Genomic DNA, 23,847 nt, shown 5'->3' with positions numbered 1-23,847 from the left:
TATAAAAAACGCTAATTTTCAGATAGAATCATCATATAGGCTGCATCTTAAAAAACAAACGTAGTTAGAAAAAGTAATAAAATTTCGAAATAAATATACAAATATAATTTCTCTTTTATGTCGGGTGAATGTCGGAAATCAATGTCGGAAATCAATATACAGGGTGTCCCGAATTTAAATGGCAAAACTTCAGGAGCGTGTAGGGGACCGAAAAACTAAGTCAAAAAGTCCTTTAGCGATTTGCTCGTTTTTGCTTCATTTTGGAGAAAATCGCAAAAAAAGAAACAAAACAAGTTTTCTTCTTTTTACTGATGTTACTTGATGTTATCCTTTACATTCTTTCATTTGTTCACATTCTTGCTTTCTTCTATGAGTCCTTCATCAGTCTTTAGTCAGTTACTCAGATATTTTGAAGTGAATAGCATCAGCTACAATGCCGCGTACATATTCTAATGTTGAATACGCTGATATAGTTTTCGTGTACGGTTTCTGCAACGGTAATGCTTTAGAAGCGATGCGAGAGTATGCGCGCCGATTTCCAAATAGAAGAGTGCCTAATCGACAAGTCTTTTCGTTGACTTTTAATAGACTACGAGAGACTGGGTCATTTTCACTTCGTAATGAAGGCGACCAATTCCAGGCAGCGTTAAGAGCAGATTGTCGGAGAAGAAATTGTATTCAACACCACTTTGATAACAATCCTGAGACTAGCGTCCGAAGAGCATCAGCTGCATTAGGAATATCGCGGCAGGCAATATGGCGAATTTTGAAAGGTGATAATCGCTACCCGTACCATCTTCAAAAAGTACAGAATTTATTACCTCAAGATTACGTCAAGAGATTGAATTTTAGTAATTGGTTTCTTGAAACAATTCGCAATGACAATTTATTTCCATTAAAAATAATATGGACCGATGAAGCTACCTTTACAAGAGGAGGAATTGTTAACCAAAGAAATTATCATGTATGGGCTCATGAAAATCCCAGAGCTATTAGAGAAAACAGGTTTCAGCATGAATTTGCTATAAACGTTTGGCTTGGAATTTGGAACGGATTGCTGGTGGGACCGTATTTCTTACCCGAAAGATTGAATGGAATCACATTTACGCATTTTTTAGAGGACGACTTTTCTAATTATTTAGAAGACATTCCCTTACAGCAGCGGATTGAAATGTGGTTCCAACTCGATGGATGTCCAGCTCATTATAGCAGAGCTGCTCGATCTTGGCTGAACATAAATTATCCACAACGATGGATTGGACATGGAGGAATAGTACCTTGGCCACCCCGATCACCTGATATGACACCCATGGACTTCTTCGTATGGGGAACCTTGAAGCAGGAAGTTTATTCGGTGCCAATCAATTCAAGAGAGCAATTAAGAGACCGAATCATAGATGCAGTGCACCAAATATCACCAGAACAATGTCTAGCCGCAATTAATCAAGTCAGTGCTAGATGTAATGCTTGCATTGCTGTAAGAGGGCTACATTTTGAACAATATCTGCATTAAATAGATGATAACAAATAAAATGTAAATAAATAAGTAAAAAAAAGAAAACTTGTTTTGTTTCTTTTTTTGCGATTTTCTCCAAAATGAAGCAAAAACGAGCAAATCGCTAAAGGACTTTTTGACTTAGTTTTTCGGTCCCCTACACGCTCCTGAAGTTTTGCCATTTAAATTCGGGACACCCTGTATATATGGGACGTTTCACGTCAACCGGATCACTTGTCTGCCTAAAATTTGAAGCGATCTACAAAGACGTTCGATAGCTCAAAAAATTAGTCTTTACTAGTATTTTCGAAAGTCATATGCCCCGTTTTGAAATTCAAAATGGCGGATCCAATATGGCGACTGAAAGTGTGAAAATTAGTAAAAAGCTAATCTTAACTTGGGAGTTACATTACTGAAATTCAAGACGGCGTATCCAATATGGTTGCAGAAACCGTAAAAAGACTACTTAATTTAAAAATCAAATTGTTACTGTGGTTACTACTCTAACGTTTTTTTTCAGAGTAGTTAGTGAGCAATCCCATCGGTAACTCAGTGAGCTGTTAATATTATATTTTCTCCAGCAGTCTTTTAAGAAAGTTGGTGAAAATTTCCCAACTTTCTTAAAATCAAATGTTGCTTCTCCAACAGTCCTTTTCAGGATAGTTGGTCAGCGAATACTATAGGACCTATAGTATAGGTTGCTCAGAGAGTTGCGGTCCTTTTCAGGATAGTTAGTGAGCATTTCCATCGGTAACTTAGTGAGCTATCGATATATTTTCTCCAACAGTCCTTTTCAGGATAGGTGGTGAACTAATATCATAGGTTGCTCAGAGAGTTACTGTGGTGATTTCAACGGTCCTTTTCAAATTGACTGCTCTTACCTTTGACTATCGGATTCCTAATTAGTAGACTTTTTAAAAAATAATCTATAAAATATTAATTAGAGAAAATGGAAAAGAAACGCAAGGACGCTACAAATGAGCCAAAAAAGTTATCTTCCAATAGATGTTCTAACCCATTAAGAAGGGATGGTCATATCGGTAAAAGTCTGAGAAACATTTCAGAGAGTATCTCTAAAATGTTCCCAAACCTAAGTCTGAACGCAAAAATTTGCAGCCAATGCCGAAAAATGTGTAATGAGACAAAGGCAAGGGATTCCTCATTTTGTGAGGACACTGAAGATTCGGATTTCAATGATAATGATCATTCTCCAAGTAAAAAGATTTGTTTGTCCAGAGAACAACAATTAGAAGATCTTTTGGAAGGTTTAAAACATAAATTTAAAAATTTACCTGAGAATGATCCCCTCCGAGTAAGTATACTCACAATAGCTCCAGAATGTTAGAGTATTCGTCAAATAGCTGAAGAATTCCAGGCTTCCTATAGAATGGTCAAACAAGCAAAAGATCTTAGAAAATCGAGCGGAGTTTTAGCAATACCGTCACTAAAAAAAGGAAGGAATTTACCTGATGAAACAGTTTCCAAAGTGATTGAGTTTTACGAAAATGATGAGAACAGTCGTATAATGCCGCACAAAAAGGAGACTATCACTGTACGTATCAATGATCGTAAGGAAAAAAAGCAGAAGCGTTTATTATTGAGTGACATTAAAGTACTGCACACTTGCTTCAAAAAGAAATATCCTTTATTTCCTATTGGTTTGACCAAATTTGCTGAACTTCGGCCAAAATGGTGTGTCCTTGCTGGTACTTCAGGAACACATAATGTATGCGTTTGCGTTATTCATCAAAATGTTAAGGCGATGATCGATGCTGCAGGTTTGGAAACATTCAGCAACAGCAAAAATTTAAAAACTATCTTAAACAACTCTGATGATTGCATTCGTTTCATTCTTTGTGATAAACCTAAAGATACCTGTCATGTGCTTCAATGCAAGGATTGTCCTAAACTAGAAAATTTTTCTGATCTTCTGTTAGGAATATTGAATCAAAACAATATTCGGCAAGTAATTTTCAGTAAATGGCAATCTACGGATCGATGCACTTTAAGACAAGAATGTCTTCCAACCGAAGATTTCGTAGAAGAACTTTGCGAAAAGCTAAAAGAACTAATTTCTCACGATTTCATCTCGAAAGCTCAGTCAAAATTCATTTCTAATAAGAAGGAAAATTTACAAGAAGACGAGGTATTACTTCAGTGCGATTTCGCTGAAAATTACGCCTACGTTTTACAAGACGCAGCACAGGGTTTTCATTACAACAATGATCAGTGCACAGTTTTCACAGTTTTGTTTTATTACCGTTCTGGTGAACAATTAGAACATCAAAGCATCATTTTACTGTCAGATAGCACAACTCATGACGCAGCTGCTGTATATATAATGCAACAAAATGTGATACCAATAAAATTAGACAAATTTGTCCAAAATTTAAAAAAATCATTTACGCTACTGATGGTGCTAAACAGCACTTTAAAAATAGATACCAAATGAGTAATTTAATGAATCACAAGGACGATTTCGACGCAGAAGCCGAATGGCACTTTCATGCTACAGCACATGGTAAAGGACCATGTGACGGTCTTGGAGCTTCTCTGAAAAGGGAGGCGACTCGTTATAGCCTACAAGTACATCAGAATAATGCTATATTGAATTTAACTAGGCTCTTCACTTGGGCAAAGGGAAAATTTGAAAATATTAAATTCTCTTATTACTCTAAAGAACATCATCAAAAGACAAAAAAATTTTTGAATAAAAGGTTTTCTACAGCTCCAGCTGTCACTAACATTCAAATGAGCTACGCATTTATACCGACATCAAATAAAGTATTGAAAGTAAAAAGGTATTCTGCTGCGAAGGATATTATTTCTACTGTGCAATATTGAAGCAAAAGATCTAAAACCCTATTTTTTATTGTAGACTCTGCCATGATTCATTATTAAGAACATTTAATACCATCAATGTAAAAAAAACTGAAAGTGTTTACGTGAACACACGTTTATGAGAAGACAATATACCTTGCAGATTTTTAACTACTTTCAAAATTTGAAACATCAGTTACTGGTATAGAACCGAACCCACCCAGATTCAACATCACAGACACTGAAAACTCCTTACCAAGCCATTTCAAAACCGAATCAATATTTAAAAACATGATTACGTTAAATTATGTAGATTTTTCTCCAATTTTCAGGCTTTCAGCCGCCATATTGGATCAGCCATTTCGGATTTCAGTGACACAACTCTAAGGCCCGTATTTATAGTCGTGATTCTGCTGAGAAACTCAGCTAAAACTAATCTTGAGATGTGATACGGTTTAATAAATGAATCTTAAGAATCGATATGATATTCATTTATAATCTCGATTCAATAGAGATACTCAGAGGAAGTTTGTCTTGAGATGCAGCTTGAGCTATGTTCATTGCATTTCAATAATCGATACTTGAGAAAAGATCATACGTGTACATATTAATAGTCTTTAGATTTCGTATCAGCTAAGATTTGAGTCGGGAAAAATTGCGTATCACTCAAGTGTGGTTCGAAAGTGACTTGAGGAAAAGTTGACAGGATTTATAAAATAATTTACACAGATTAATCATCAACTGATTCATAGAAGTACGTTTATATTGCAGTTTAATAATATATAAGTGTACCTAATAATAAAAAAGTAATATAATAAATAAATAAATATATAAATAAAATAAATAATATAATATAAATAATTAATATATGATTAATATAAGTAATATAAATAATATTTTTACTTCAAAGAAGCACTTAATAGTGAAAATATTTTTATTACAAAATTTTTAACAACGTACAGGTTAATTAAAATGAATTGGATTGAAAATTATGAACAATATGATATTTATGAAAATTATGATCAATATGATATACATGAGGAATTACGCGAACGTTTACCAAAACGTTATATTAGAGATGCACGAAATCCCTTCGAATGGTGGTCTGAAGAGGAATTTATTAAGAGATACAGATTTCGAAAAGAATCTGTAATGTATTATATTCTCTCTCGAATTGAAGAGCCTCTTCGCAAACCATCAAGAAGAGGTCTTCCAATATCACCGATTAAACAGCTTCTTTTATGCCTTCGATTTTATGCTACAGCATCCTTCCAAGTTAGCTAAACTGATTTTTGAAAAAAAAAAGATATTTCTGTATTGAAAAATTTAAATGCTGTTTATATATTCTTACATATATAGTATATGAATTTATATTTCTATAGATAGTATGCGGTGATTTAGAAGAAATTTCTCAAGCTAGCGCTTCGAATATTGTTCGTAAAATATCAAATCTTCTTGCCGGCATGCATCGGACTTTCATTAAATTTCCAAGTACACGTGAAAAAATTGAAAGAAATTGGCAAATGTATCAAGAATTGGGCAGACAAGAAGGCTGGAATGGAATACCAAGAATTGATGGATCCGTTGATTGTACACATATCAAAATTGTTAATACACCAGGCCAACAATTTCATGAAGCTTTTCGAAATAGAAAATCGTTTTTTTCGATAAATGTACAAGCAGTAGCTGGACCTCAAGGAGAATTTTTAGACATCGTATCCCGATGGGCTGGTAGTACACATGATAGCCGAATATTTAATATGTCCCGTGTAAATATGAAATACATGCAAAGAGAATTAGAAGGTGCACTACTTGGTGATAATGGATATCCCAGCCTTCCATATCTTTATACCCCCATATTGAATCCTCGGACAGCTCCAGAAATACGATATAATCGTGCTCATGTTAAAGCTCGCAATGTTGTAGAGCGCATGTTTGAAATTTGGAAAAGAAGATTTCCATGTTTAAATCGAGGAATGGGAAACAAATTGGAAACAGTATGCAACATAATAGTTGCTTGCGCGGTTTTACATAATATTGCTCTCATAATTAAAGACGCTTTAATAATTGATAATAATATTCCTCTTGAATTGCCCATACCAATAGATTCAATACCACCACGTCCTGGAGAAGGTATGGCTGTCCGTCAAGCATTAATTGAGACACATTTTACTTAATTTAATATATTATATATACAGGGTGTTTCATTTTAATCCGACCAGTCGAATATCTCGAAAACCAAGCCCGGGAGAGAAAAATATTTCAGACAAAAGTTGTTTGGTTTCGAGGGGGCCATAAGATGGTATCATTGGTTTGACCTTGAAGAGTCATTTGAAGGTCACGTGAAGGTCACTTCAATTTTTTTAAATGGAACACCCTATATATTTTTGCACTCTCTTGTAGTTTATCTCGAGAGCTTTCCAAAACACTATAATTAAGTACCTTTTCGTTAAGTACTTTTTGAGTTATGAGGGTTGAAATAATTTCTTAATTTTACATAAACCGTAAAATATCTTGTAAAATATTCACTTTTCGATTATCTTACCTTAATACTTTTATGTACAAAATAATGAGAGGAATCAAATGGTGTAAAAAAAACACATAGTTGTTTTTAAGAAAAAATATGGAATTGTTAATTGCAAATTACATATTTTTTCTTCAAAACAACTATGTGTTTTCTTTACACCAATTGATTCCTCTCATTATTTTGTACGTAAAAGTATTAAGGTAAGATAATCGAAAAATGAATATTTTACTAGATATTTTACGGTTTATGTAGAATTAAGAAATTATTTCAAGCCTCATAACTCAAAAAGTACTTAACGAAAAGGTACTTAATTATAGTGTTTTGGAAAGCTCTCGATGTCAGCTACAAGAATGTGTAAAAATATATAGGGTATTCCATTTAAGAAATTTAAGGTGACCTTTATGTGACCTTCAAATGACTGTTCAAGGTCAAATCATTGTCACCATCTTATGGCCCCCTCGAAACCAAACAACTTTTGTCTGAAATATTTTTCTCTCCCGGGCTTGGTTTTCGAGATATTCGACTGGTCGGATTAAAATGAAACACCCTGTATATATATATATATATATATATATATATATATATATAATCCACATGTTTATTTTATACTATTCTCGCTTTTTAAAAAACTTTTAAATATAAATATGTAATATTTTTAAAATATAATTGCCTATATAGTTCATAAAATTAAAATTGTCTGTTTATTATATGTAACATGTAACAATATTAATTATAATTTATAATATATAACATTGTAATAATATAATAATAATAATAATATAATTGATATAATAACATAAGATAAGATTTTTAACTTAATTTTTTTTTTTAAACTTCTAATTCTAATTCCGCTATATCTGCTCGTGCTTTGGCTTCTCTCTGCTTTTCTCTTTCCGTTCGAATTTGTTCTTCTCGTAACTGCTTGTCTAATTTTATTAATTTCAATCTTTCTTCTGCTTCCTTTTCTATAATTGTACTTTTCTTGTCTTCGTACAGCATCTTACGTTCGTGTATTGAAAATGGACAACGTCGTGCAACAGTTTTTGCAGGTGATATGTCTATTTTATTTTCTTTTATTGGTGTTACGTCTATTTTATTTTTCTTTGTTGGTTCTATATCTAACAATTATTAAAAAAAAAAACAAATAGATATTAATAATAAAGAAAATTTATATATTGTAATAATAACATATTATGTACATTATATATATATATATATATATATATATATATATATATATATATAATCAATAATACATTATTATTATAAGAATATTTAAAATTTATTAATATAAAATCTCTAATATTTATTAATATTAAATAATCTAATTCTAATATCTTCATTTTCAGACTCTTCAATCAAAATTGGCAGAGTATCGTTTATATTATCGGATAAAGTAATTGATTCATTAACTGTAATATAATAATTATTAATAAACATAATAAATTATTAATAAATAATAAATATAACAATAAGAATAATAATAATATATAATGATAATAATAATAATACTAATAATAATTATAATAATCATAAAGATAAATAATAATAATATACAATACTCTCTTACGTTCATCAGTTTGGTGGAGATTGTCGGAATCATTAATTGATGGAATTTCCATAATTAAATGCGAGTTTATAATTTCTATTAAGGGATCTATTTCTACATCCCCAATAGCTTCTCCACCACCCGTGGCAATTCTATGTTGCCTTTCTTTAGCTAGTTCGCTTCGTTGGCGTTGTTTTAAATTTGCCCATAATCTTTGCAACTGTTTGTCTGTAGCCTATATGTAAAAAATTAATTACTCAAATAATAATATAATACATAAATTATATATAAGAATGTAAATTATTTATAATAATTATTATATATAATTACATAAATTATATTAATATTATATTATTATATTATTATATTATTATATTATTATTATTATTATATACAATTATATAAATTATTATATATAATAATTACCTTTTCATTAATATAAGTGCTAGCATTGAAAGCAGATGCAATCTTGAGCCATGCTTCTTGCTTGGCTTTAATGGAACTGCCATCCGTTTTTTTATTTTCAATAATATGTTTGTACTTGACCATGCATTCAAGTAAAAACTTTTTTTCAAAAGATGTAAAATTTTTCTTTTTTTGTATCGATGACATTCTGTCACTTTTGTATTCACTTATGACACTTATTTAAAAAAAGGTTACTCAAACAAGCGCGTATCGCTGCTTTAATCAATATTTTAAATCTCAAGACGAATTTCATGTGAGTAATTATTCCATTTTTCAATTGAATACAGTCTCAAGTGATCTTTAATCAAAATGTAACTATTGAACCGTTCGTATCTCAAGACACAAAACTCCAATCTGAGTATCTCATCTGATACGTTCTTGAGACGAGACTCGAGAAACGACTATAAATACGGGCCTAGGATTGTGATCAGAGACACTGAAAACTCCTTTCTAAGCAATTTCAACGCCAATGTAATTTTGAAAAAGGAGATACTGTGGAATTACGTAGGCTATTCAATAATTATTCATCCATTCAGCCGCCATATTGGATCCGCCATTTTGAATTTCAAAACGGGGCACATGACTTTTGAAAGTACTAGTAAAGACTAATTTTTTGAGCTATCGAATGTCTTTGTAGGTCGCTTCAAATTTTGGGCAGACAAGTGATCCGGTTGACGTGAAACGTCCCATATACAGGGTGATTCTGAACAGACGTTTGTCTTTAAAAAGATAAATTGTCGAGTCTATTCTAAGACGATTTTCCCTTTACCAAAATTGTCTACGAGGCTTAGTTTTTAAATTATTAAATAAAATAGTTCGCGAATTACGGAACGAGTACAAGAGGTAGACAGGGACGGCGCAACTCACCGTCCGATACAGGCGATCATGTGGGGCGTGCGACGCGATCAGCTGATTGCTGCACACGATGAGTGTAACAATCAGTGTGTGTGTGTGGGGGGGGGGGTGTATTTATGCACGCGTATCCACACATGCACCGTACTCTCTCTCTTTCTCTCTCTCTCTCTCTCTCTCTCTCTCTCTTTCTCTCTCACTCTCTCACTCACTCACTCACTCACTTATTCTTACCTTAATAATGAGATTCTTCATACTGCTGATAAATAGTAGTGCCCAGTGTGTTGCACGATAATAATCGTCGTCGACGAGACGTCGTTTCTTCAACACGCAGTCTGACACAAATAAGCGAAGTTTTTTCTTTCATCACTTTCGACACTTTTACAAATTTACTCGCGCACTTAATCACTCACGATTGATAAAAGGAGGAATTTACCAACGGTTACGGTACGAATTTAATAAACGGTTAACGCATTTAATTATTAATTACACACTCGATTAAAGAAACGCGTTAACAGAACGCGATACTCGATGCAAAGCGCGCGACGCGACGACCGACGACAAGCAGATCAGGTTAATACTAGCGCCTCTAGCGCTGCCAAACATAAACGTGTAGCATTACGCGCTAGTACTAACCTGACCTGCTTGTCGTCGGTCGTCGCGCGCTTTGCATCGAGTATCGCGTTCTGTTAACGCGTTTCTTTAATCGAGTGTGTAATTAATAATTAAATGCGTTAACCGTTTATTAAATTCGTACCGTAACTGTTGGTAAATTCCTCCTTTTATCAATCGTGAGTGATTAAGTGCGCGAGTAAATTTGTAAAAGTGTCGAAAGTGATGAAAGAAAAAACTTCGCTTATTTGTGTCAGACTGCGTGTTGAAGAAACGACGTCTCGTCGACGACGATTATTATCGTGCAACACACTGGGCACTGCTATTTATCAGCAGTATGAAGAATCTCATTATTAAGGTAAGAATAAGTGAGTGAGTGAGTGAGTGAGAGAGTGAGAGAAAGAGGGAGAAAGAGAAAGAAAGAGAAAGAGAGAGAGTACGGTGCATGTGTGGATACGCGTGCATAAATACACCCCCCACACACACACACACACACTGATTGTTACACTCATCGTGTGCAGCAATCAGCTGATCGCGTCGCGCGCCCCACATGATCGCCTGTATCGGACGGTGAGTTGCGCCGTCCCTGTCTACCTCTTGTACTCGTTCCGTAATTCGCGAACTATTTTATTTAATAATTTAAAAACTAAGCCTCGTAGACAATTTTGGTAAAGGGAAAATCGTCTTAGAATAGACTCGACAATTTATCTTTTTAAAGACAAACGTCTGTTCAGAATCACCCTGTATACAGGGTGAGCCATTTTAATTAACGCACGCAATTATTTCGGAAACAAAGCATTTTAGAGAAAAATGTTTCAGACAAAAGTTTTATGGTTTCGAGGGAGCCATAAGATGGTATCATTGGTTTGACCTTGAAGAGTTATTTGAAGGTCACATGAAGGTCACCTTCAATTTCTTAAATGGAACCTACTATTTGTCATTACATATTCTTGTAGCTTATCTCGAGAGCTTTCCAAAACACTATAATTAAGTACCTTTTCGTTAAGTACTTTTTGAGTTATGAGGCTTGAAATAATTTCTTAATTTTACATAAACCGTAAAATATCTTGTAAAATATTCATTTTTCGATTATCTTACCTTAATACTTTTACGTACAAAATAATGAGAGGAATCAACTGGTGTAAAGAAAACACATAGTTGTTTTTAAGAAAAAATATGGAATTGTTAATTGCAAATTATATATTTTTTCTTCAAAACAACTATGTGTTTTCTTTACACCAGTTGATTCCTCTCATTATTTTGTACGTAAAAGTATTAAGGTAAGATAATCGAAAAATGAATATTTTACAAGATATTTTACGGTTTATGTAAAATTAAGAAATTATTTCAAGCCTCATAACTCAAAAAGTACTTAACGAAAAGGTACTTAATTATAGTGTTTTGGAAAGCTCTCGAGATAAGCTACAAGAATATGCAATGACAAATAGTAGGTTCCAATTAAGAAATTGAAGGTGACCTTCATGTGACCTTCAAATAACTCTTCAAGGTCAAACCAATGATACCATCTTATGGCCCCCTCGAAACCATAAAACTTTTGTCTGAAACATTTTTCTCTAAAATGCTTTGTTTCCGAAATAATCGCCTGCGTTAATTAAAATGGCTCACCCTGTATATATATATAATTAGACAAAACTGATTATATCTAGTTATACAAACTTATATATCAATTTTGTCCATATAAAAACAGATATGCTTATGTATAAATGGATATGAATATATATATATATTTGTATATTATTATATAAAAATATATTCTTATAATCAAAGTAACAAATATAGGTTTTTTTGTTTTTTATTGTTGCGTGCTTGTTACAAATTATTTACTAACAATAAGTGTTACATCGCATTTTTATTGTCTTACATTTAACTAGATACAGTACAATATCCTTTGTAATCACGTGTATATATATATATATATATATATATATATATATATATATATATACACGTGATTACAAAGGATATTGTACTGTATCTAGTTAAATGTAAGACAATAAAAATGCGATGTAACACTTAGTAAATAATTTGTAACAAGCACGCAACAATAAAAAACAAAAAAACCTATATTTGTTACTTTCATTATAAAAATATATTTTTATATAATAATATACAAATATATATACAGGGTGAATTTTAATGGTTGTGTCAATCTTTTTATCATGCGGGAGATTACCGACCGCAATTGTAATAAATTGATCGGTACATAGATGTTAGATAATTGGATCGGCCGTATCGAAGGCCGGGATATAATGTGTACAATTAGAGCAAATTAAAAGCTGAAATTATGTGTGTAGTATGGATTTATTTTTATTATTAAAGCTACGTATTTATTATTATTATTATTATTGTTATTATTATTATTATTATTATTATTATTATTATTATTATTATTATTATTATTATTATTAAAGCTACGTATACATACTCGATATATTAAAGCAGTAAGAATACATATTTAAAAATTTAGTTCAAATTTAACACTTTAATGTTTCATATAAAACTTTATTTCAAATTCCGCATTTATTTTTATGGTAAATTTTTATTATTGTTTATATGCTAAAAATACGCAGCAAAAAATTTTCTTCCTTCTTAAATTAAAATTACGCAATTGTTTCATAAGAATGTATTTCTCAAGTAACAATTGCGTAATTTTATTTCAAGAAGGAAGAAATGCTACATATCTTTAGCGTATAAAACAATAATAAAAATTTATCATAAAAATAAATGCGGAATTTGAAATAAAGTTTTAGATAAAAAGTTAAAGTGTTGAACTGAATTTTTAAATATGTATTTCTTCCGCTTTAATATATCAAATATGTATAATAATAAATCCATAATTTGATCACAGCTTTTAATTTGCTTATTGTACACATTATATTCGGGTCTTCGATACGATCGGTCCAAATAACTGAAATATATTATGGAACAATCGCGTATTTTTATTTTAATAAAAAATTATCATAAAAATAAATGCGGATTGAAATAAAGTTAATAGTGGATTTCCACACCACCCTTGAGGTTCCACTAATGGCGCAATCTTGAAGAGAGCTATATTTTGTGAGAGGATGGAAGGGGGTCACTTCGAGCACATGCTGAAGTAAAAATAAGTTAAATTGTTGACATATTACGCACGATCACGTGTTGATGTAATTTTTTCATCCGCATGTGCTTTTACGTAATATGACTTCAATATAACTGTTTGAGCCTTACATACCGAAAAATGTATTATAATACTGATGTATTATAATCACTAATGTGGTATAATATGGCTCCAGGCGAAGGTCCACTTTAAAAAAATCTAACGCGCCATTAGTGGGACCTCAAGGGTGGTGTGGAAATCCACTATTAACTTTATTTCAATCCGCATTTATTTTTATGATAATTTTTTATTAAAATAAAAATACGCGATTGTTCCATAATATATTTCAGTTATTTGGACCGATTGTATCGAAGACCCGAATATAATGTGTACAATAAGCAAATTAAAAGCTGTGATCAAATTATGGATTTATTATTATACATATTTGATATATTAAAGCGAAAGAAATACATATTTAAAAATTCAGTTCAACACTTTAACTTTTTATCTAAAACTTTATTTCAAATTCCGCATTTATTTTTATGATAAAGGGGGAGGGTCGATAAGGCCGGTTTTCGACCTAAATTGTATTTGGGTGAAAAAATTCGAAAAAATTCCTGTAGTATCTACTGAAAAAACTGAGTCGATTCCACCCTAAATGGACCACCCCCAACCCTCCTAGTTTCCCCCAACCATCCCTCAAAATAATGAAAATACCATCACTTGGTAACAGCGTTTTCGAAAAGATTCGTCACTGGCAAACTAATATTTGATAAATTACATGTACTATGAACTCTCTTTAACTATCTTTACTCTTATTAATCATTTTTTACCTTTTTACTCTCCCTTGAGGAGGGTGGAGGGGATGGTTTTAGTATTTATTCATGTAAGGGGTATACAGGGTGATTCAAAATAACCCCTGTGTCCCTGAAATGACATATTCTTGAATCAATTCTAAGACGATTTTTCCTTCGGCAAAATTTCGTCCGAAGCTTAGTTTTTGAATTATTAAAGGAAGTAGTTAACGTATGACGGGTCAAATACAAGAGGCAGGCAAGGGTGGCGCGATTCACCGTCAGACGCGGGAGCTTACGCGGGGCGCCTGCTGCGATCAGCTGATCGCTATACACATACAGACACACATGCGAACACATACATTCTCTCTCTCTCTGTCTGTCTGTCTGTCTGTCTGTCTGTCTGTCTGTCTGTCTGTCTGTCTGTCTGTCTGTCTGTCTGTCTGTCTGTCTGTCTGTCTGTCTGTCTGTCTGTCTGTCTGTCTCTCTCTCTCTCTCTCTCTCTCTCTCTCTCTCTCTCTCTCTCTCTCTCTCTCTCTCTCTCTCTCTCTCTCTCTCTCATTCGCTCACTCACCTGTAAATTTTTTTTTTTTTTTTTTTTACGAGAGGGGGGAAAATGCATTTTATGCATACCCACCGGTCGATCCAGTGAGTTATGTGGGACTCGAGTACCAAGTCGAATTACCAACTCGGTACTCCCTACCCACTAAAAACCCTTCTCTTTTCACGAATTTCCTTTGACACACTGTCCTTCTGACTTCCCGAGATCTGTTTTCATATAACGTCAAAAAATAGTTATTATTACCTTGTTCGATGACTTTTGATGTATTGCTGTAATTGCTTGAAGGAGAAATGAATTTTCCGATAGATCGTACGTTCTCAAATTTAACGTAGATATCACGTTGCAAAAGACAAGAAATCCACACTAAATTATTAACTGAAAGTTTTTCTTCTTTCATGAACTGTATTCTTTTATAAACTTTAACGTAATCACATTTATTTACTCACTCGATGAGACGAGAAATTTACTAATGACTCTATCACTGATCACTATTAATCACTGTCGAATAATAACTGTTGGCGATTAAAAATCACTCGATGAAAGAAACACGCGCGGACACGTTACTACACGACGCGACGACGCGACAATGCGACGATAATTATTCGGCGACTGCAAGCAGTTTTTTGTCATGGTAGGTTGCGGTAGGTTAAGGTACTACTGGCGCTATCGAACGCGATCATGTGTTCGATTGAAGAATGCGGTAAACATAATAAACATTTAACATATTAATATTATTATTATCATGAATGTGTGTGATATCCATACATCGTATGATATCTATTTAAAAATTAATTAGATTAAATAAGTGTTTTTAAAATATTTATTACTTTTACTATTATCTTAAATAAATATTTAATATTAATATTAATATTTTATATGATAATAGTAAAAGTAATAAATATTTTAAAAACACTTATTTAATCTAATTAATTTTTAAATAGATATCATACAATGTATGGATATCACATACATTCATGATAATAATAATATTAATATGTTAAATGTTTATTATGTTTACCGCATTCTTCAATCGAACACATGATCGCGTTCGGTAGCGCCAGTAGTACCTTAACCTACCGCAACCTACCATGACAAAAAATTGCTTGCAGTCGCCGAGTAATTATCGTCGCATTGTCGCGTCGTCGTGTCGTGTAGTAACGTGTCCGCGCGTGTTTCTTTCATCGAGTGATTTTTAATCGCCAACAGTTATTATTCGACAGTGATTAATAGTGATTAGTGATAGAGTCATTAGTAAATTTCTCGTCTCATCGAGTGAGTAAATAAATGTGATTACGTTAAAGTTTATAAAAGAATACAGTTCATGAAAGAAGAAAAACTTTCAGTTAATAATTTAGTGTGGATTTCTTGTCTTTTGCAACGTGATATCTACGTTAAATTTGAGAACGTACGATCTATCGGAAAATTCATTTCTCCTTCAAGCAATTACAGCAATACATCAAAAGTCATCGAACAAGGTAATAATAACTATTTTTTGACGTTATGTGAAAACAGATCTCGGGAAGTCAGAGGGACAGTGTGTCAAAGGAAATTCGTGAAAAGAGAGGGGTTTTTAGTGGGTAGGGAGTACCGAGTTGGTAATTCGACTTGGTACTCGAGTCCCACATAACTCACTGGATCGACCGGTGAGTATGCATAAAATGCATTTTCCCCTCTCTCGTAAAAAAAAAAAAAAAAAAATTTACAGGTGAGTGAGCGAATGAGAGAGAGAGAGAGAGAGAGAGAGAGAGAGAGAGAGAGAGAGAGAGAGACAGACAGACAGACAGACAGACAGACAGACAGACAGACAGACAGACAGACAGACAGACAGACAGAGAGAGAATGTATGTGTTCGCATGTGTGTCTGTATGTGTATAGCGATCAGCTGATCGCAGCAGGCGCCCCGCGTAAGCTCCCGCGTCTGACGGTGAATCGCGCCACCCTTGCCTGCCTCTTGTATTCGACCCGTCATACGTTAACTACTTCCTTTAATAATTCAAAAACTAAGCTTCGGACGAAATTTTGCCGAAGGAAAAATCGTCTTAGAATTGATTCAAGAATATGTCATTTCAGGGACACAGGGGTTATTTTGAATCACCCTGTATAAATACAAAAAATCAAAGCTTGATCGCCAGACTTGACCAGGGTATCTTAGGGTTTCCGGGTCCGCTAATTCCGAATTCGAGGTCCGTTAACCTCTATCACATCAGGTTCAAGGTCATTTGAAGGTCAAATTGAAAAAAAGCCGGTAAAAAATCTATAAAAAATGATTACTAAGTTTTTGGGGCTTCTGAATCTGAATTTGGAGTTTGCTTAACCATTCTCTGCCAATTTAGTGTCATTTCAAGCTTAACTCAGTATCGTTGTAAGGTTAAGATGATAAAAGTGCTGTTCAATGAATTTGGACCGCTTTTTGATTCCTTACGATACTGAGTTAAGCTTGAAATGACACTAAATTGGCAGAGAATGGTTAAGCAAACTCCAAATTCAGATTCAGAAGCCCCAAAAACTTAGTAATCATTTTTTATAGATTTTTTACCGGCTTTTTTTCAATTTGACCTTCAAATGACCTTGAACCTGATGTGATAGAGGTTAACGGACCTCAAATTCGGAGTCAGCGGACCCGGAAACCCTAAGATACCCTGGTCAAGTCTGGCGATCAAGCTTTGATTTTTTGTATTTATATACCCCTTACATGAATAAATACTAAAACCACCCCCTCCACCCTCCTCAAGGGAGAGTAAAAAGGTAAAAAATGATTAATAAGAGTAAAGATAGTTAAAGAGAGTTCATAGTACATGTAATTTATCAAATATTAGTTTGCCAGTGACGAATCTTTTCGAAAATGCTGTTACAAAGTGATGGTATTTTCATTATTTTGAGGGATGGTTGGGGGAAACTAGGGGGGTTGGGGGTGGTCCATTTAGGGTGGAATCGACTCAGTTTTTTCAGTAGACACTACAGGAATTTTTTCGAATTTTTTCACCCAAATACAATTTAGGTCGAAAACCGGCCTTATCGACTCTCCCCCTTTTTATTATTGTTTTATACGCTAAAGATATGTAGCATTTCTTCCTTTTTGAAATAAAATTACGCAATTGTTCCATGAGAAATACATTCTTATGAAACAATTGCGTAATTTTAATTTAAGAAGGAAGAAAATTTTTTGCTGCGTATTTTTAGCATATAAACAATAATAAAAATTTACCATAAAAATAAATGCGGAATTTGAAATAAAGTTTTACATGAAACATTAAAGTGTTAAATTTGAACTAAATTTTTAAATATGTATTCTTACTGCTTTAATATATCGAATATGTATACGTAGCTATAATAATAATAATAATAATAATAATAATAATAATAATAATAATAATAATAATAAATACGTAGCTTTAATAATAAAAATAAATCCATACTACACACATAATTTTAGCTTTTAACTTGCTTTAATTGTACACATTATATCCCGGCCTTCGATACGGCCGATCCAATTATCTGACATCTATGTACCGATCAATTTATTACAATTGCGGTCGGTAATCTCCCGCATGATAAAAAGATTGACACAACCATTAAAATTCACCCTGTATATATATATATATATATATATATATATATATATATATATATATATATGAATATGATGGATATATATATATATATGAATATGATGGATTTATATAATGGATATGAATATATATATATATATATATATATATATATATATATTCATATCCATTTATACATAAGCATATCTGTTTTTATATGGACAAAATTGATATATAAGTTTGTATAACTAGATATAATCAGTTTTGTCTAATTATATATAAAAAATTTTTTACCGGGTATATATCATTTATACGATATAATTATTATTAAATATAATTATAATAAATTCGCATAGATGAAATAAAATGACACAACAGAGAATGAAACGATATATATATACCCAAAGAACACATTGTAATCAAAATGACGTTATTTTGACGTCATAATTACATCACAATAAAAGAAATCAAAATGACGATTTTTGGTTACAAAATTTGATGATTTGTTGACGATTATTAAGGGTCAGCTAAAGGCACGGTGGAGACTTCCCGTGGAGAGTCGGGAACTACCAATTCGTAATAACATTATTTTAGCCAAAATACAAAGAGAATCGTATTAAAATTATGATATTTATAATCAGTAGAATCATTTCCAGCTCGCCACAGAGCCATTTTTTGGAAAAAAGATTTTAAAAAATTTTCAAGTTGCATGCAGAACTATGCAACTACTCGCAGGTCAGGTGCACCCGGTAAAAAATTTTTCATATATAATTAGACAAAACTGATTATATCTAGTTATACAAACTTATATATCAATTTTGCCCATAAAAACAGATATGCTTATGTATAAATGTATATGAATATATACAGGGTGTTTCATTTTAATCCGACCAGTCGAATATCTCGAAAACCAAGCCCGGGAGAGAAAAATATTTCAGACAAAAGTTGTTTGGTTTCGAGGGTGCCATAAGATGGTGACAATGATTTGACCTTGAACAGTCATTTGAAGGTCACGTGAAGGTCACTTCAATTTTTTTAAATGGAACACCCTATATATTTTTGCACACTCTTGTAGTTTATCTCGAGAGCTTTCCAAAACACTATAATTAAGTACCTTTTCGTTAAGTACTTTTTGAGTTATGAGGGTTGAAATAATTTCTTAATTTTACATAAACCGTAAAATATCTTGTAAAATATTCACTTTTCGATTATCTTACCTTAATACTTTTATGTACAAAATAATGAGAGGAATCAAATGGTGTAAAAAAAACACATAGTTGTTTTTAAGAAAAAATATGGAATTGTTAATTGCAAATTACATATTTTTTCTTCAAAACAACTATGTGTTTTCTTTACACCAATTGATTCCTCTCATTATTTTGTACGTAAAACTATTAAGGTAAGATAATCGAAAAATGAATATTTTACTAGATATTTTACGGTTTATGTAGAATTAAGAAATTATTTCAAGCCTCATAACTCAAAAAGTACTTAACGAAAAGGTACTTAATTATAGTGTTTTGGAAAGCTCTCGATGTCAGCTACAAGAATGTGTAAAAATATATAGGGTATTCCATTTAAGAAATTTAAGGTGACCTTTATGTGACCTTCAAATGACTGTTCAAGGTCAAATCATTGTCACCATCTTATGGCCCCCTCGAAACCAAACAACTTTTGTTTGAAATATTTTTCTCTCCCGGGCTTGGTTTTCGAGATATTCGACTGGTCGGATTAAAATGAAACACCCTGTATATATTTGTATATTATTATATAAAGGTATATTTTTATAATGAAAGTAACAAATATAGGTTTTTTTGTTTTTTATTGTTGCGTGCTTGTTACAAATTATTTACTAAGTGTTACATCGCATTTTTATTGTCTTACATTTAACTAGATACAGTACAATATCCTTTGTAATCACGTGTATATATATATATTGATTTCCGACATTGATTTCCGACATTCACCCGACATAAAAAAGAAATTATATTTGTATATTTATTTCGAAATTTTATTACTTTTTTTAACTACGTTTGTTTTTTAAGATGCAGCCTATATGATGATTCTATCTGAAAATTAGCGTTTTTTATAATGGATTAAATGTTTTCTCGTATTTGAAAAACACACTTACCTTGATGGGACTCGAACTCGGGACCTCTGGATCGTGAGCCAACTGCCTTTCGTGTAGTAGACTACTTCTTCATTTAATTTAAGTGTTATATATTATCTACATATGTCATAACTAGCGCAAATATATAATTTTCCATAAATTATTTTAAGAACCAAATTTATCATTAAGAAACAAATTCAGTTTTAAGAAAGTAATAAAATTTCGAAATAAATATACGAATATAATTTTTTTCTTAATGTCAGGTCAATGTCAGACACCAGTTGTCGCGGTATTGCCAACGTTGACCCCAGAGTCGGTATCGGGCAAAAGTCGGCTAATCTTGCTTGAGCCGACGTCGCGCCGCGATCGAATAGTGACAGTCGATTTGCCGTGATATCGCCAATGTCGGCCCGACGTTTAACGTTGGGCAAGAGTTGGCAAACCTTACCTGGGTATATTTAGTAATATGGTATATTTTTTATTTTATTTATAGTTGATTGATAAACGATTGTGTATATATAATTTGTAATATAAGCACGCGTACAATATATTACACAATCGTTTATCAATCAACTATAAATAAAATAAAAAATATGCCATATTACTACTCCAATAGCCAAGTCTGCTAAAGCAGATCTTGTCAGGTAATCTGTTACAAATTTTTGTCGACAGAAAGATTACAGAATTGATGCAGGTTCTGATATATCATATAATGTCGGCAGAATGTCAACAGAAATATAACAAAATCTGTTCACATAACTGGACAACAGATTATCAACAGAAAACGAGCAGAACTTGTTGATATAATTGACGGCACATTGATGGCAGAAATTGAACAGGATCTGTGCGGCGAAATTTGATGTCAGATTGCCTGTAGAAACCGAGCAGGATTTGCGCACACAATATCTGATAGCAGATTGACGGCAGAAGCAGAACAGAGTTTGCATGATTCGATAGTTCCTTCGTTTACCGCTATGTGATATACTTTCTCGCAATCAAATCTCTGTCAAAAATATATATAAAGTCGCGATTATTAATAAAAGATCAAAAATATAGTAACTATTTCTATCACTTTAATTTCTGACATCTGATACAAGCAGATGAGATTCAGAATATTAAACTGATTGGAATCAATAGGATAAATGGTAAATTATTCATTTACTGCCTATTTGAAGCATAAAGCAAGAATTTAATTCTAAATAAATTATATTTCGTTTTATAAATTAAATTACTTTTACTTTATTATTAATTTAATTAAATTGAACTAGTCCTTCGTTATGTGAGAATAATTACGATATAACATATATTATTATACATTATGTCATATCAGAAAAAATTGTCATTAACCGATAACTCATCGATAATACTCTTATTTAGCACCTGTAATAATCAATTTTATTGCATTTATACAACATTAATATAAGTAAGCTCAAATCTTGTTCGGTTTCTGCTGTCAATTTGCCATCAGATTGCGTGCGCAGATCCTGCTCGATTTCTACCGACAATCGAGCGTCAAGTCATGTTAACAGATCCTGCTGGATTTCTGCTATCAATCTGCTGTCAGATTCTGTGAGCAGGCTCTGTCAGCAGAATATAAGCTGAATGAGGACGCAGTTGATGTCAGTCTGCTGATATACTTTGATTAAATCTGTTACCAGTCTGCCAACATACTGCTAACATTTTGCTTACGGGGTATATGCCATATAGTTCATGTCTAGAAAATAGTCTAATCCATAATTATAATATATCCATAAGTATTAATTATAATATATAACGGTAACGCTCTCCAAAATGTGTTCGTATCCCACATTATATATGTATATATATTTCTTTAAGAATAAACAAACACAGTTCTTATTAATGTGAAAATGGTGCTTTTTTTCACCTTATTTTATTTTATTTATATATACTTCTTATATATATATGTATACCTGAAAGCAACAGCGAAACGGTTGTAGAAAGCATAATATTAGAAGAAAATTTATTTTACATTTATTTATATCAACAGTGAGATAATTTTATGATTATTTATTTATTGACATCGTATCTAGATCTTTTGCAATGTGTATACATATAAGTATATCCCAATCACAGTTATTAAGCACAAAACAAAATGTTTCACCTATCCGTTGTTCATGAGTGCATTGAGGAAAAGATACATATACATTTCGATCAAGATTTCTCGTTTATATAGAATCGTATACAATTATGCATGATTGTATCTGAACTATATTTGTTACTTATATATATTTATATATGACGCAAGACTTATATATAATTATATATTAAACTAACAGAAATCCATATATAATTATACATAAAACATTGTGAACATTATATATAAGTATGCAAAATGCGCCCTTATATATAATTATATGTAACAGTTATCGCTTATATATAAATATATATAATGTCCTGTACTCTATCATTTATAATTATACATATTTTTGCACAATTATATATAGTTTTGTACAATTATATTCAATTCTGCATGAATATACATGAACAATTTTTTACCGGGATAATAAGATGTCTATGAGTAAAAATTAGTTTAAATTTTGTAGTTGGCAATTCTTAAATATCGGCCAATTAAGTTAACCGGAGATGGTAAAACTGACCCTAAGGCCCAGTTCCACAACTTACTTTTTATAACCGAAGTTTAACTCGTTAAGGCCATCACACACAAAATTGCATAGCTGCATATGCATAGCATAAGACCATATGAACCAATGAGCATCGAGTATTAAATCGCCATATTGACTTACATAACATAATATTCGATGCTCATTGGTCCATATGGTCTTATGTTATGCATATGCAGCTATGCAATTTTGTGTGTGATGGCCTTTAAAGGAGAATTTACATTGCGTTCAATGTCCGATGTATGACGTCCGATTGGATACAATGGGTTTGGGACGCAACGTAAATCCTCCTTTAACGAGCTAAACTTCGGTTAAAATAAGTTGTGGAACTGGGCCTAAGTCGACGGAAAGATGGCTACCCGGGAAAAAAAAGTCCATATAAAATTGGCCATATATGGATTTTGTCAATATCTAATTATGTTTTGCCAAATATAGTCATATATGATATCATATATGAATAAATATTATCAGATCTGAAAATTAAGTACCACTAAAAGTACACCGAAAAAATTGTATTCTTAACTTAAGAATATGCCACTTATTTTTAGAATATATACCACTAAAATAGGCGCCAAGAGGATCCTCTTAAGTTAAGAGGAAAATCTTCTAAAGTGATATTCTTAATATACAGAAAAAAATATTTCTTTGGATTTAATAAATTTTGTTGAAGTCAAATAAATTTAATTATTGGTTTAAAAGTTTTTTTCCGCCTAATTTCAAATAATCTGTTTAATATTCTGAATCCCAACAAGGAATCCAGATTATTAAATA

General features: G+C 32.1%; 1 protein-coding gene across 1 annotated transcript; it reads left to right on the top strand.

Moving 5' to 3' along the window:
• Positions 1 to 433: 433 nt before the first annotated feature.
• LOC145973767 (uncharacterized) lies at positions 434 to 1,513 on the top strand. Its single transcript, XM_083103343.1, has one exon. The coding sequence runs from the start codon at positions 434 to 436 to the stop codon at positions 1,511 to 1,513; it is 1,080 nt and encodes a 359-aa protein (XP_082959469.1).
• The last annotated feature ends 22,334 nt before the right edge of the window (positions 1,514 to 23,847 follow it).

Source organism: Camponotus vicinus, unplaced genomic scaffold (genome assembly GCF_025532165.1).
Source record: "Camponotus vicinus isolate PSW18456_S1 unplaced genomic scaffold, iyCamVici1.0 SCAF_6, whole genome shotgun sequence".
Classification (NCBI taxonomy): Eukaryota; Metazoa; Arthropoda; class Insecta; order Hymenoptera; family Formicidae; genus Camponotus; species Camponotus vicinus.
Note: the sequence above shows the minus strand (reverse complement) of the source record. Positions and strands in the feature narration are given on the sequence as shown.

What these genes read in the sequence shown, in the direction of transcription:
- LOC145973767 (XM_083103343.1), top strand. Translation starts at nt 434, where the DNA reads ATGCCGCGTACATATTCTAATGTTGAATACGCTGATATAGTTTTCGTG.